The following is a 13,752-nucleotide window of genomic DNA, read 5'->3' on the forward strand; positions in this document are numbered from 1 at the left end:
GAGATCTATTGAAATAGCGTCCTTCCAAACAAACATTTCTGTTTATTTCATGATCCGTAGTGGAAACTGGCGTCCTTAAAGCTTCTACAATAAAATTGGGATGGATGCAAGAGGTGTTTCTTTCAGTTAGGATATAATCCGACTGTAGTGTGTTAGCACTTTTAATAAGAGTTAATAAAAATCTGTAAATTGATATTCCAATATGTGAACGACACTTTCCCCTAAAAAGTAAATTGAACTTCGCCATCACCATCGGAGCATCGTTGATTGGCATTTCGTTAATTCTGGCTTATTTGCGTTTATCTACAATTATGTATGCCAAATTTAATTACGTACCGTGAATGAGTTTACTCATTTTGGCGGGTGATGAATTTAACCCTTTCTCCAGGTCCACCGTCGAACCGTCGAACCGTCGAACCGTCGAACCGTGAACAAACGAACACCTTCACGGTGAGCCGAAGCACGACCGGTACGACATTAAGCGGCATAATGTTAAATGAAAAATGGGTATGCCCATTTCCAAATGAATATTAATCCAGATTTACATCAACTCGCTCCCGCCGTCCTCGGTAGCGTCCTGCTTGCCCTTCGGTTAGTAAATTGGATTAGTCCAGGTCGTTCATAAAAAATAGACGCGCTCCATAAATTAAATTTTCTCGGCATACCTCCGGAGAGTGGCCAGCTCCAAGCATTGGCTATCCGTCGCCATTCGGAATTTTCATTTTCAGCCAGACCAACGTGCGTGTGATTCATTTTTTTTTGTATAGTGTTGAAATTTACCCTCATATTTTCCTGAAAGCAGAAAACATCTGATCCTTTGTGCAGGAAGGAATGAATTTCCGTTGGCCGACGATGAAGGTTGGCGACTCCAAGCCGAAACCAGCTGCCGTCGACTGTACGGACTGTACCGACGAAAGCCTCATAAAACACCTGAAGCCGCTGTACTTTGTGTCAAAGTTGTTTTCTCTGAGTCCGTACCGACTGATTTATGGTCACAATAAAAGAGCGCAGATTTCTGTCCCAGGAATGGTGCAGTCTCTGGTGGCCATCGTACTTTACAGTGCTTTCCATTTTTACACCAATTATAATGATGATTTTACGGGAACTGCAAAAAGTAACCGGATCTCGTCGGCAAACGAGTCGAGTAGTGCCGGAAATGGGACAGGTGATGGGGCTACCGTTTCGATCATGATTGACATCTACAGTCGGTATTCGATTCTGGTGTTGTACTGGATACTGATCACAGGTGCCGTCCTCAATCAACGCAATCTGATTACGTCCTTAGAATTGTTCGTTCAAGTGGATGAATTGTTTCGAACGCAGTTGGGAGTTGTTGTGCCTAACTCGAAATGGAAATGGTGAGTAAGCGAAACATTCGCTAAACGTCTCGTAAAATTATAGATTTTCTTTTTATAAAATTTGTAAAGGGAATATCATATAAAGTCATATAAATCAGGAACGTGTCTTAAAAAAACATATTGAATACATATGTACTCTGTTCCGTGACAATAAAAACGATTATCTCAAGTGCTCATTTTAATGTGGTTGAATAATAAAATTCATTGGGTTAATTAAAATGCGGAAATATTGAGTCAGGATTGTTCATTCGGTGCGTCAGTATGTACATTGCAGTTCGGTGTAAAATATATGATCAACATTAAATAGATTCGGAAGGAATACAGTAATGAATAAGCTGTCATTTTGTTAATATTTTTCTTAAACGTGTGTGTCTCTTTTCATTTTTGAAAGCATCCATAGCAAGAATATCTTAGGCTTTATTTGCGGCTTGAAGACTTTCTCTGGATGTAAAACCCATGTGCGACAAAAATCAAAATTTAAAAAAAAATCGCTGCGAAATAGGTGGAGTTTTTGTAAAAGTCTGCAACCCATTTTGGCCTTCTTAACAGCAATTATATGAAAGCAATCTGATACAAACATACAATATGATTTTCATTATGTAGAGCCCTACATTCCGATCATTTTTGTAGAAGACAAAATGGCTCTAAATTTTTTAGTTTTCGAACTACAGCATAATTTTGATATTGAAAGAACACTAATTCCATCTGATGCAGTGATTCCAAAGTATATTTTTAACTTGTTAATAAACTTTGAGTCTCTCGAAACGTTGTTTGAATATTGCAGCAGCTAAAATATTCGCGATTTTTCATGTTCAAATTGTTTTCTCTATTGTAAACATATGAATTATTTCATGCTCTTTTCAAAGCGCCTCTGATGGCGTCGTTCTCTACTAATTTTCTACCAAATGATTTTAAATTGTGGGTCTGAGTAACTACAACAAGTTTGCCGAAGACCGTATGGTGCTATCTGTTGACAGGAGCAAGATAATCGTTCACAGCCCCAATCAATCGAAATCCCATATGCTGTGGGTCTCGCAGATTCGTTTTTCACGCCCCTGGTGAACCGCGTTATATGAGACTCCTCTGTAGTCTATCTATTACAACTGTTGGTAGACACTGAGTTGCAAAATGAAGATTTTCGAAAATTCTCTCAACAAGCAGAAAATTATACAACTTTTCCGCTTTAGAAAATTCCTCAAACAAAGTTAGCTGTTTTAGAAATACAAGTTTCAATATTTTTTCACATCCATAATTGAACAGAATTGATCGGTGAAATTTTCTAGCGCTCGAAAGTTAGTAGAGCAATTCTCAATTTGAAAAACAGATTCATACGAAAGGTCCGAAAGGAAATGCATCGATATTTGCATTTGTTCCGAAATTAAAATAGTCATTTGGGTCGGTGTTGTGTCAAACCGGACTAAGCGAGATCATGATGATTTCTAAAAAAAATCATTAGCCTTAAATTATCATTGAAGAAATATTTTATGTAACAGCTGTTGGTTTATCAGGTCTGATAAATGTCAGGAACACCTAATATAGAAGAAAAGATTCTTCAGAAACTGTTGAATATGTTAAACTGCTACGAGATAGTCCTCTATGACTTAACACCGACCGTTTGCACTCCAATCTATTCTAAGCGCACAGGTAGAAGGTAGTTTTCACGTGGGGTGGTAACGAGACACCAGGGAGGAACTCACCGTATCCAAACTGTTCGCTAACGAATGGAAACCAATCCTAACTACCGAGTCCGCAACTAATCATCCTCATGTAGAACAAACTTCCAGGAGAGCAGCAACAAATATAAATGCAACAATCGAATTCCACAATTGTATCCTTTTTCCTCTTTCTTCCGCAGGCTAATTTGCATTCAAATGATGTTCGTCGTCGTTGCCATCCTAGTGTTCGAGTGGTTCAACTGCTTAATGTATCTGAGCGATTACGCGCCCACGTCCCAGTACTGCATGCCCGAGTGCTACCTCACCCTACTAACGACTGTCACCGTGGAGTCTCAATTCGTCGGTTACGTCAAATTGCTGCAAATGCGCTTTCAGCTCATCAACCAGCTGCTAGATCCACTAAATGAGCAGCATTCGGGAGCGGTTGATGGTTTATCCTCCGTGCAGAATAATCCAAAGTCGGAACTTAATGAGCTGCGGTGGTGCGAAACGGAACTGTGCTCTCCTGCTGCTCGTGTAGCTGCTCGTAATGCTGTCTTTGTTGCAAATGTTGCGAAGAAACAGGATCGAATTTTCCAGCTGTTTTCGCACCAAACCGACGCTGATAATGTGTTCGTTGAAGGAATGGTTCCGCCGAGGGAATTGCTGCCGGTGATACCGGAACGGAATATTCATGGGGCCTCTCTAAGGAGCCTGGTGAAACGTCGATTACGTTCAAAGCGTGCAATTGAAACACGGAGGCTGGTAGCGAATGCGTGGTGAGATTATTAAAATTTATACATTTTAACTTTGATTGGATTGACATTTCAGCAGTTTCTTTTTATAACGAAGAATCATGTTATCTCACGTCTTTCTTGATGAATATGTACAAACGGAGTGGCACAATTGTTATTGATTTTACTGTTAATCCACAATAAATGAAGCTCAATTCGATGTCGGAACAGACACAGTAATGTCATGAATACGTCTTAGACAAGTTATAATAGCGCTATTCATTGAAAACACGATTTTGTTAAATTTCATAACCGAAATGTTCGGGAACGGTCATAGAAAAATGTCATTAAGAGCATTGGGTTCAGACAGACTGACTAAAATCATCGTCAACCGTAATCTGTATTGTGAAAATGACTGTCAAATGAAATATTCGAGAGTTCTATGACGAGTGAAATATCGAGAAATTTTTAAGTTTGACATACCGGCTCTCAGAAACTAAATTTATTTGTAGAGTCTTGTTGGTAGCTGTCCAGTGACATTACTTATCCAATCTTTATCATACAATGTTGCTAGTTGATAGTGATATATATATCAGCTCTGAATGAGTTGCTGTTCTAGCTTTCAATGACTTTATTCCATCAAGAATTTAAAGGTTTAAGCATTGTGGAAGAAAATCACACATGAACAAGATATGATTGCCGATAGATTTATGTATAAAACCGTTCGTCTTGTTTTTAAAACGATAAGTGGTGTAAAAATGAGTGAAAACAGGAGTCCTACAATAATTTATAACTAAGAATAACGCGTGTCGATGACACTTAAAATCACCTAAAATTGTCAACTTTGTATCTTTAGGGAATCTAACGATGCGATAAGAAATATTAAAGGAGCATGTAAATTAATGATTTTTATCAATTTACATTCATATGCATTTATATTTGAAATGAATGATATGTTAACGTTTTATGAAAATAATCAGTTTGGATCGTAATCACATTGTTAATTTGAAAAAATTCGCTACGCAATATCAATACGAAATGTAAAATAGTGAAAAAAGTTTCACATCAAATAGTGAACATAGCAACAAAAGAATTTTATTTATTTCCTGCTGGTTGATCTTATACACTTATGCACTTAGATGAAAACCTAATATAACGCTATTTAGCCTGAATTTGATTCATATAAATGACAGGAGCACAGGATTTAGCATGTCTCGTACAAACAGCAGACGAAACGTTTGAATGGCGCATTTGGATTGATGTAACGAAGTCCAGCGCTCCTGCTACTTCTTGTATGATACTCAAATTGAATAGAGTAAACATGAATTGTGATTAAAATTCTATTTATTTATTTATTTATTTATTTCGTCAAGCAAATGTAGACTACATATAAATGGTTTACAATGTTTACTTAGATACTACGCATTATTTCTACGACTAAGCTGGAATTTCATTTCATTTTTGGACATTCCAAGGTCAAGATGTTCGCAATATTGATTGTAGTGGCGCATTATACGATTGATTGGGCTATATTTTGCATAATTTGTTCTAGTGTATCTTTCTAAAAATAACTTCCTGGTTCGTAATTGACGGCTAGGTGTATAAAAATTTAGTTGCGATAATAAAGAAGGTGATTGAATGCGTTGAGAAATAATGTCGCTGATAAAATAAAGCATTGCAAGGTCGCGGCGTTCTTTAAGTGTTTGTATATTGATTAGCATGCAGCGTGCTTCATATGATGGTAGAGGAAATGCTGTCCAGTTTAATTTACGAAGTGCATATAAAAGAAATTGTTTTTGAATAGATTCGATGCGTTCTTCGTGAATAATATTGTATGGATTCCATACTAGGCTGCACTATTCCAAAATAGGTCTGACATATGTAGTGTATAATAATTTTATTGTGTATGGGTCCTGAAAGTTATGACTGAAGCGTTTAATAAAGCCCAGCATGCTATTTGCTTTATTGATTATGGTATTGTAGTGTTCCACAAAAGTGAGCTTGGAGTCTAAGATTACGCCTAAATCTCATACAATTTTACATTTTGCTACAAGTTGATTTCCTAAATGTATGTTTGTGGGTATAGTTTCATTTTTCCTACTGAAAGTTATTGAGTTACATTTTTTTACATTAAGTTGGAGTAGACTTTTGCATTCAGAGTGAATGTCATAAATTCTAAGAGATTTGTTTTGTTGAGCGGTCTTTAAAAAAGCCATGTTGTTTGTTTGTTATTACAATTTAAGTTGATGAAAAAGTTTTTCGTTTACAATTTTTTCAAATAATTTGGGAATGCATGAGATAATGGTTATTCCACGATAGTTCCGAATGTTAGATTTTGCACCAGAATTAAATATTGGTACAAGAAAGGAAGATTTCCATGCTTTAGGAAAAGTACATTTATTAAGTGATAAGTTAAAAAGTAGTTGTAGTGGTATTGTAAGTTCTTCAGCAAGATTTTTTAAAAATATTGTCAGGTCCAGACCCTTTTGAGGCGTCTGAGTTTTTCAGTGCTGTCGAAATGTCATGTTCTGATAGATAGTTTACAGAGATGGAGTTGGAAAATGCAGGTATGAAAGAGAAGTATTCACGGTCACGGTCAGTTTCTGAATAAGATGTATATACTTCTTGAAAAAAATTTGCAAATTGATTGCAGATTTCTGTATTATTTTGCCCTACATGTTCGTCGAGGTGTATTTGAGATGGAAAATTGTTGCTTTTTAGTTTAGTTTTTGTGTAGTTAAAAAAGTTCTTAGGGCAAGTCTTTATTTCGTTTTCAATTTTGCGGTTGTAAACGAAATAAAGACTTGCCCTAAGAACTTTTTTAACTACACAAAAACTAAACTAAAAAGCAACAATTTTCCATCTCAAATGCAAAAATGGTTTTATTATCATTACAACTATAATGAATCATAGCATGCATGTTAGTATTATTTGCTGTTTTGTTTTTCTTCTATGAAAAGGTAATAGAATTGTTGGAAAACCCGACTTTTTAAAGGAGCCTAGGAGACCCATAGTTTTATATAGATAACATACAATTCGACTCAGCTCGATGAGATCGGAAAATATATGTCTGTGCGTGCAATTGTCGAAGATTTGTTTAACGCTCAATTTTCTCGGAGTTGGCTGAGCCGATTTCAGAAGCTCGCTTGAAAGGCACTATTGAAACATTGATCAAGTCCAAAGCTAAAAAAACTGTCGTTTCTGGTTCTGGAGATATAATAATATAAGTAACGTTTGTGACCAAACGCGTTGTTTTTTACCGCTCTATTTTCTCAGCGATGGCTGAGCCGGTTTCAACAAGCTTAGGCTCGTTTGAAAGCTACTGTTGAATTTTGGATGAAGTTTAAAAAAAAAAACAAATGGTTGTCACTTCCAGTTCTAAACAAATAATAGTATAAGTAAAAAAACATTTTAGTTGGTTTGATGTAACGTCGCCATAGTTAAGTTCAGTTTTTGCAATCACTGAGTGGGAACATACATTGGAGAAGCCAAATAAATGAGAAACTAACAGAGAAGATTATTCTTACATTTTTTTGGAAAAAGATACGCTCAGAGACAGGAGTCGATCCTGCGTTCTTATGCATTATGATTTTCCTGTACCAGTTTGCTTCTGGTAGGAAAGAGCAGACTATCAAACAGCCTTCATAGCGTCTGTTGCTGACGATAGCCAGGCAGCGACTGGCATAGTAGAGAACGCAGCAAGTGATAAATATACTCTCCTACCCAATGCTTCAGCGGAAGAATAGGTTTGGATATGTGATACCGGTCGTGAGGCGGCTAGGATTTAGACCATGTTCGATGTGCGGCTGTCAGACCCAGTCTTGTGATAGAGCCGTGTCTATCACAGCTTCAGGGTGGCGAAATGGTAACACGTATGCATGGCTAGCTTGTAACCAGTTTGCAACAAGAAATTTGAGTGATTTTTACTCACATCTAAAACTGACCAGTAAACACAGATTAATTTAAGATCAGTTGAAAATCAGCGAAAAAACTTACGGTCGATTCGTTGCAAGGACATTCTGCAACAACTGATCTTAAAACAACTTTTTTACCTCTTTATATATATATATATATATATATATATATATATATATATATATATATATATATATATATATATATATATATATATATATATATATATATATAATTGGCTCCAACTTTACAAACATTTTTCTATTTCGAAAATTTCATGTAAAATCATGTAATCCCCCCTTCCTCTAGGTTAATTTTTAAAGATATATGAAAATTCCACTAAGTGGACTAAGGGTTTATTTAGATTAGCATCATTCGTCTCAAACAAATAGGCAACACAAATGTCAAGCACTAGTTTGGAAAAATGATGCTGACTGTGTGACATAAACACTGAAGCATGCTTTTGTGAACCACTCGAATCAATCTGAATCAATTGGTGTCAAAATTAGTATCCGAAATTATTTAATAAAAGTATGAAATATATTTTCATGAGACTGTTATGAAAGAAGAGAATGGCATTATCACACCACTATGTGGATTAAGAAGGGTTTTTTAAATTCAAACTGATATAGAAGTTAGACTCAAAATTGCAATTTGTTCGTCGTATTAATTTACGGTCGTATGAACCGTTTTAGGTTATGCTGGTTCCTGAATACCGGCTCTGGAAGTACCGTTAATAATGACGAAAAAAATATAAATAGCAACTTACTTCTACACCTCATGGAATGTTCAATCGATTGTCACACGTTTAGATTCAAACTTCGATCCCATTCGCAGTTTTCACGTTACAGGGTGATTAAAATCTCAAATTGTTGTTTAGAACGACGGTCATTAAAATAATGAGATGAGAATTAAACACCGAAGAATATTCATGCAAAAAAACATATACGAATTGTTAAAAAAAAGGTATCATCTCACTGTTAGGTGGATTAAACACGTGTTTTTCAATAAATTTGTTACTACCTTGCATCAGTAGTGCTGTAAATAATAGAAATAGTTTTTTTACCCGCGACAGATATAAACATGTGATCTTAAATTACAAATTGACTCGATGTCCAAATTTCACAACGAGCTTTAAACTGTCGAGCAAAATTAATTTATAGTTAAATGTTTTTCAATGCACTTTCAATCAAACTTCGTTAATAGTGATAAAATCAACAATCCTTCTGAATGATTTTCCTTGTAGTCTAAATTAACCTTTGTTAAAATTTTAAATCCTCACACAAAAAAATCGAATTTTACAAGTGACATAATCCCACATACGATGCAATTCAGAAATACCAAGTTTGTCTTGATGACGGAAGCTTCCATTTGTAATGACTTTATGTTGGATGAGACTGAATTTTATTAGTTCCGACTGTAATTTTCTCATCTTACTAGCAAGTGCGACTGTATGAATTCATATGCACCTTTTACCAGCCAAGCATATGTGTGTGCTTCCGTGGCTCAGTCGATTAACGGACGTACTTTGGGATCCAATGATTCTCGGTTCAAGTCGCGGTGGTCGCTATCAGTTTTTTCTTTAATTCAATGCATTTCATGCTATAGAATTTTCAGATCCCACAATATTACATGTTCTTGCACGTATATTGACGTGAAATGCGACGATCCATTTATGTACATCTTATAAAATGTAAAATCACAGTGTGTGTTCAGTGTGTTACTATGAAAAAAATGTTAATATTGTTGGATTGTTAATGGGACTTTTAATCTATATATTATTGTATTTGGTTTTATGGTTGTGCATAAGAGCGAAATGGTTTTTCAGTAGCTTGTTATTAATAATTTTTTCAAAGAACATGTTTCTACATGTAATATTATTGTTATATCTGTGTTTAATACACTTTCTGCTTTGCCATAAAACTTTTACAATAAATAAAACCTTTTAGCTATAACGAGAATTTGATTAAATTTCAAATTTGTTGCCATTACGGCTACACAGAAAAAAAATGAATTTCACAGGTGACAGAATTCTACAAACGATACAATTCACAACTACTAAATTTATAAAATAAAGCAATATTTCATTCGCACAGAATTCTACATGCTCCGAGTGTAATATGCCTTCGGCTACCAAGTGCTGTATGGATTTATATTTATCAATTATTCAATGAACAGATATGAGCTCTGCGGTTCAGTCGAGTAACCGATGTGCTTGTGATCTGATGTTTCTCGGTTCAAGTCGCGCTGCTGCTATCGATCTTCTGTTTTTTTATTTCATTCGAATTCAAGACATGTAATTTTCAAATCACACAATTTTACATGTTCTTGAATGTAAATTTGTGTGAAATACGACGCTCCATTTAGGTGCATCTTATAGGATGTAAAATTACAAGATTTTTTCGAACTGTGTACATCAATTCGCAGTAACGATTTGCACCTACGCTTACGTGTTCACAATGGTTTTTCAAGATCGAAAAAACTGATTTTCAACATGTAACTTAAAGCAATGCTAGGATCGAACATATCTTTTAAGCCCTTCCTAATCCACCTAGTGGTGTGATAATGCCTTTCTCTTTCTTCAAAACAGTATCATAATTTTTTTTATCCTACACACTTAAAAAAATCCCTGTGATTTTACATCTTATTAGATGCACATAAATGGAGCGTCGCAGTTTACGCAAATTTACGTGGAAGAACATTTATTATTGTGTCTAAAATTACATGACATGAAATTTGTTGAAATAAAAAAAGAACACTGGTAGCAACCGCCGCGACTTGAACCGAGAACCATTTGATCGCAAGTACGTCTGTTAATCGACTGAGCCACAGAAGCACACATCTGCATGGCTGGTAAAAGGAGCATGTAAATTCATACAGTCACACCTGCTAGCAGAATGCAAGTTACAGTCGAAACCAGTAAAATTCAAGCTAATCTACCATTAAGTCATTACAAATGAAAATTTTCGTCATTTGACAGATTAGTTCTTTATGAATTACATCGTATGAGGAATTAGGTCACCAGTATTATTCCATTTTTTTTGTGTGTATCATGAAATAATTTTTGACACTAATTTGGGCTCATTTTTGACACCGATTGATTCAAATTGAATCGAGTAGTTCACAAAAGCATGTTACATGGTCGACATCATTTTTCCAACCAAGCGCTTGGCATTTGCGTTACCCATTTGTATAAGAAGAGTGATGCTAATGTTTAAAAATAGTCCACTTAGTGGAATTTTCATAGATATCATAGATCATAGACATTAAAGTATTCGAAATCGAAAAAAAACTTTGATGCTAAAAGTTTTAGTATTGCATGAAACATCGAGATATAGTGTCATCTAGAAAGTTTTTTTTTTAAAACAACGTTCTAGGACTCAAAAGGTTATTTAAAAAAAATTGTTTGGCATGACACTGAATCTCAACGTTTAATGCATCCATTTTTTTTTTCAATTTCGGAAATCTCATGTACACCCCCCTATGGTGATATTTCGCGCTGCTTGTCTCAGAGCTAGGAGGCGGTTTCAGAGAGCAAGAGTGGAGCCAGACAGAGAGAACCGTTTAGTGGTGTTTCGGGCTGCTTTTAACCGCGAGATCAAGCGTAGCAAATCGAATTGCCACAAGAAGCTGTGCCGAGAAGCAGATGCTAATCCCTGGGGGGATGCGTACCGAGTCGTGATGGCAAAGATCAAGGGGCCGTCGATACCTGCTGAAATGTGTCCGGACAAGCTGAAGGTTATCGTAGAAGGTCTCTTTCCGAAGCACGACCCCACTTCATGGCCGCCAACACCGTATAGCTAGGAAGAGGCACAAGCAAACGTCGAGGATCGTCACGTATTCAATGACGAGCTTGTAGAAGCAGCGAAGCGATTGAAATCGAAGAAAGCTCCCGGCCTGGATGGTATTCCAGACGTAGCACTGAGAGCTGCAGTCTTGGCAAACGCGCACATGTTCAGGACGGTACTGCAGAGATGCCTGGATGAAGGCAGCTTCCCAGAAATGTGGAAGATTCAGAAGCTGGTATTACTGCCAAAGCCTGGGAAGCCACCGGGGAATTCGGCATCGTTCAGGCCTATATGCTTGCTGGATACACTCGGGAAACTCCAGGAAAGAATCATCCTCAACAGGTTGACGAAATGTACGGAAGGCGAGCGCGGACTGTCGAAGATGCAGTTCGGATTCCGTAAAGGATGCGATTCGAACAGTGTTTGAGAGTGCTGTAACGGCATCCAAACAAAAGCGAAGAGGAGATCGATACTGTGCCGTGGTCACGATAGACGTGAAGAACGCGTTCAACAGGGTGTCCCCGAAGGGCAGAAGTCAATGCGAGTCACTGCGGGCGTTCCTCAAGGGTCCATTCTCGGTCGATCTCTTTAGAACGGGATGTACGATGGCGTCTTGACACTGCAGCTGCCCAGGAAAGTGAAAATCGTGGGTTTTGCTGATGACGTATCCTTAACGGTGCTAGGCGAGACACTCGAAGAAGTGGAGGCAACAATGTCGGAGACAATGGGCGTCATCGAGATCAGGATGAACGGAGTCAAGCTACATATTGCTCATCAAAAAATGGAGGTGCTGTTAGTCAGCAGTTGCAAGGCGGGTCAGCGGATGGAAACAGAAGTTAGAGGGCATACGATACACACCAAAAAAATCTGAATTTTACAGGTGATTTAATCCCTAGTACGATGTAATTCATAATGACCTAATTTGTCAAACGACGGAAAATTTTATTTTTAATGACTTAATGTTAGATTAGCTTGAATTTTACTGGTTTCGACTGTAACTTGCATTCTGTTAGCAGGTGCGACTGTATGAATTTAAATGCACATTTTACCAGCCAAGCAGTTGTGTGCTTCTGTGGCTCAGTCGATACTTTCTGAGCTGCAGAGGAAGTGGTGGCACGACCAGCGAATTGACACTGGCCGCCAGAATTAATATCGGTCTCTGGAGAGCAACAGCAACACACCAAAGCACAGAAGACAGCAACAGCAGGAGTTTTCAAGTGAAAACTCACAGGAACCCTCGAACCTGCGTTCTCATGCATTCCGTGCATACCGCCACCCTGAGCTGTGATAGACACAGTTCTACAATAACCCCGAGTTTTTCCGCTCAATCATTACAAAAATTAAACTTATTTAAAGCGACGTTACATTAAACCAAATTAATTAGAAATTAATAAATCATTCAAAAAAATTGCGGTTTGATTTGCCGTAACAAACTGTCTCTGGTAATGAAAGGGCAGTCAATCAAACAACCTTCATGGGTCTGTCACTGACGGTAGCCCGGCAGCGATTGCTTTATATAGAGGGTACCTTTTTTAAATTGTCAATTTAGCTTATCCATTTATGTATATTATTCAACTGGTTTAGAAAAATAGCTAAATGTGCAGCTCTTTCGTGCAAGTAAAACCATAATGAATATTTTTTCTCTTCTAGGACTAAAGATAAAGTTCGCGAAACTGCTAAACCCTTCAACCATCCGGATCATATTTCGATTCGCGCGATTAATATATTACGAACAAAGGTTGCCCCAATCAACCGAACATCGGACTTCAGCAACCACTGGCCACCGATTCCCGAAAGTTTAATTAAACCCGGAACAATAGCGTCGACTTATTTCAGGACGAAAATTATAACCGACATTAAAAATGTATATGCACATTTGCATATATTATCGGTGAATATTAATAAAGCGTACGGGGTCCAGCTGCTGTTCATCCTAGTAACGCAGTTCATAACGTTAACCACATTGCACTATTCCTGCGTTATGAAGGCACTCAGGTACGTGTCTCGGTGTGTCAATTATGTGCCGTACTCGTTACTCATCGTCATCGCTGTTCTGCTAGCCCTGCACCTGTTTTCCAACCTATTAAACATTTATTAACATCGTCCAAATGAAACTGCACCTTCGGCACTCGAACTATCCACCACCCACCGATCAAGCCCACAGATATTGAATAGTTAGCGACAGGATTCGACACCTATTTTGTCATCCCAACCGTACGCTTTTGATTGATTTTTCATTATTTATGTCGATGTCGATTTCCGTGGTTCGGAAGAATTCATCTGGAATTTTGAAATAAATAAA

General features: G+C 37.2%; 1 protein-coding gene across 1 annotated transcript in view; it reads left to right on the top strand.

The window, feature by feature from the left end:
• Positions 1-852: 852 nt before the first annotated feature.
• Positions 853-13,752, top strand: part of LOC131429121 (uncharacterized) — a 37,941-nt gene continuing 25,041 nt past the window's right edge. Inside the window, exons 1-5 of the mRNA XM_058593168.1 lie at positions 853-1,358; positions 3,214-3,685; positions 11,467-11,871; positions 12,043-12,242; positions 13,101-13,445. Coding sequence (XP_058449151.1) covers positions 853-1,358; positions 3,214-3,685; positions 11,467-11,871; positions 12,043-12,242; positions 13,101-13,445 — 1,928 coding nt within the window. The remainder of the gene's footprint in view (positions 1,359-3,213; positions 3,686-11,466; positions 11,872-12,042; positions 12,243-13,100; positions 13,446-13,752) is intronic.

Source organism: Malaya genurostris, chromosome 2, assembly GCF_030247185.1.
Source record: "Malaya genurostris strain Urasoe2022 chromosome 2, Malgen_1.1, whole genome shotgun sequence".
Classification (NCBI taxonomy): Eukaryota; Metazoa; Arthropoda; class Insecta; order Diptera; family Culicidae; genus Malaya; species Malaya genurostris.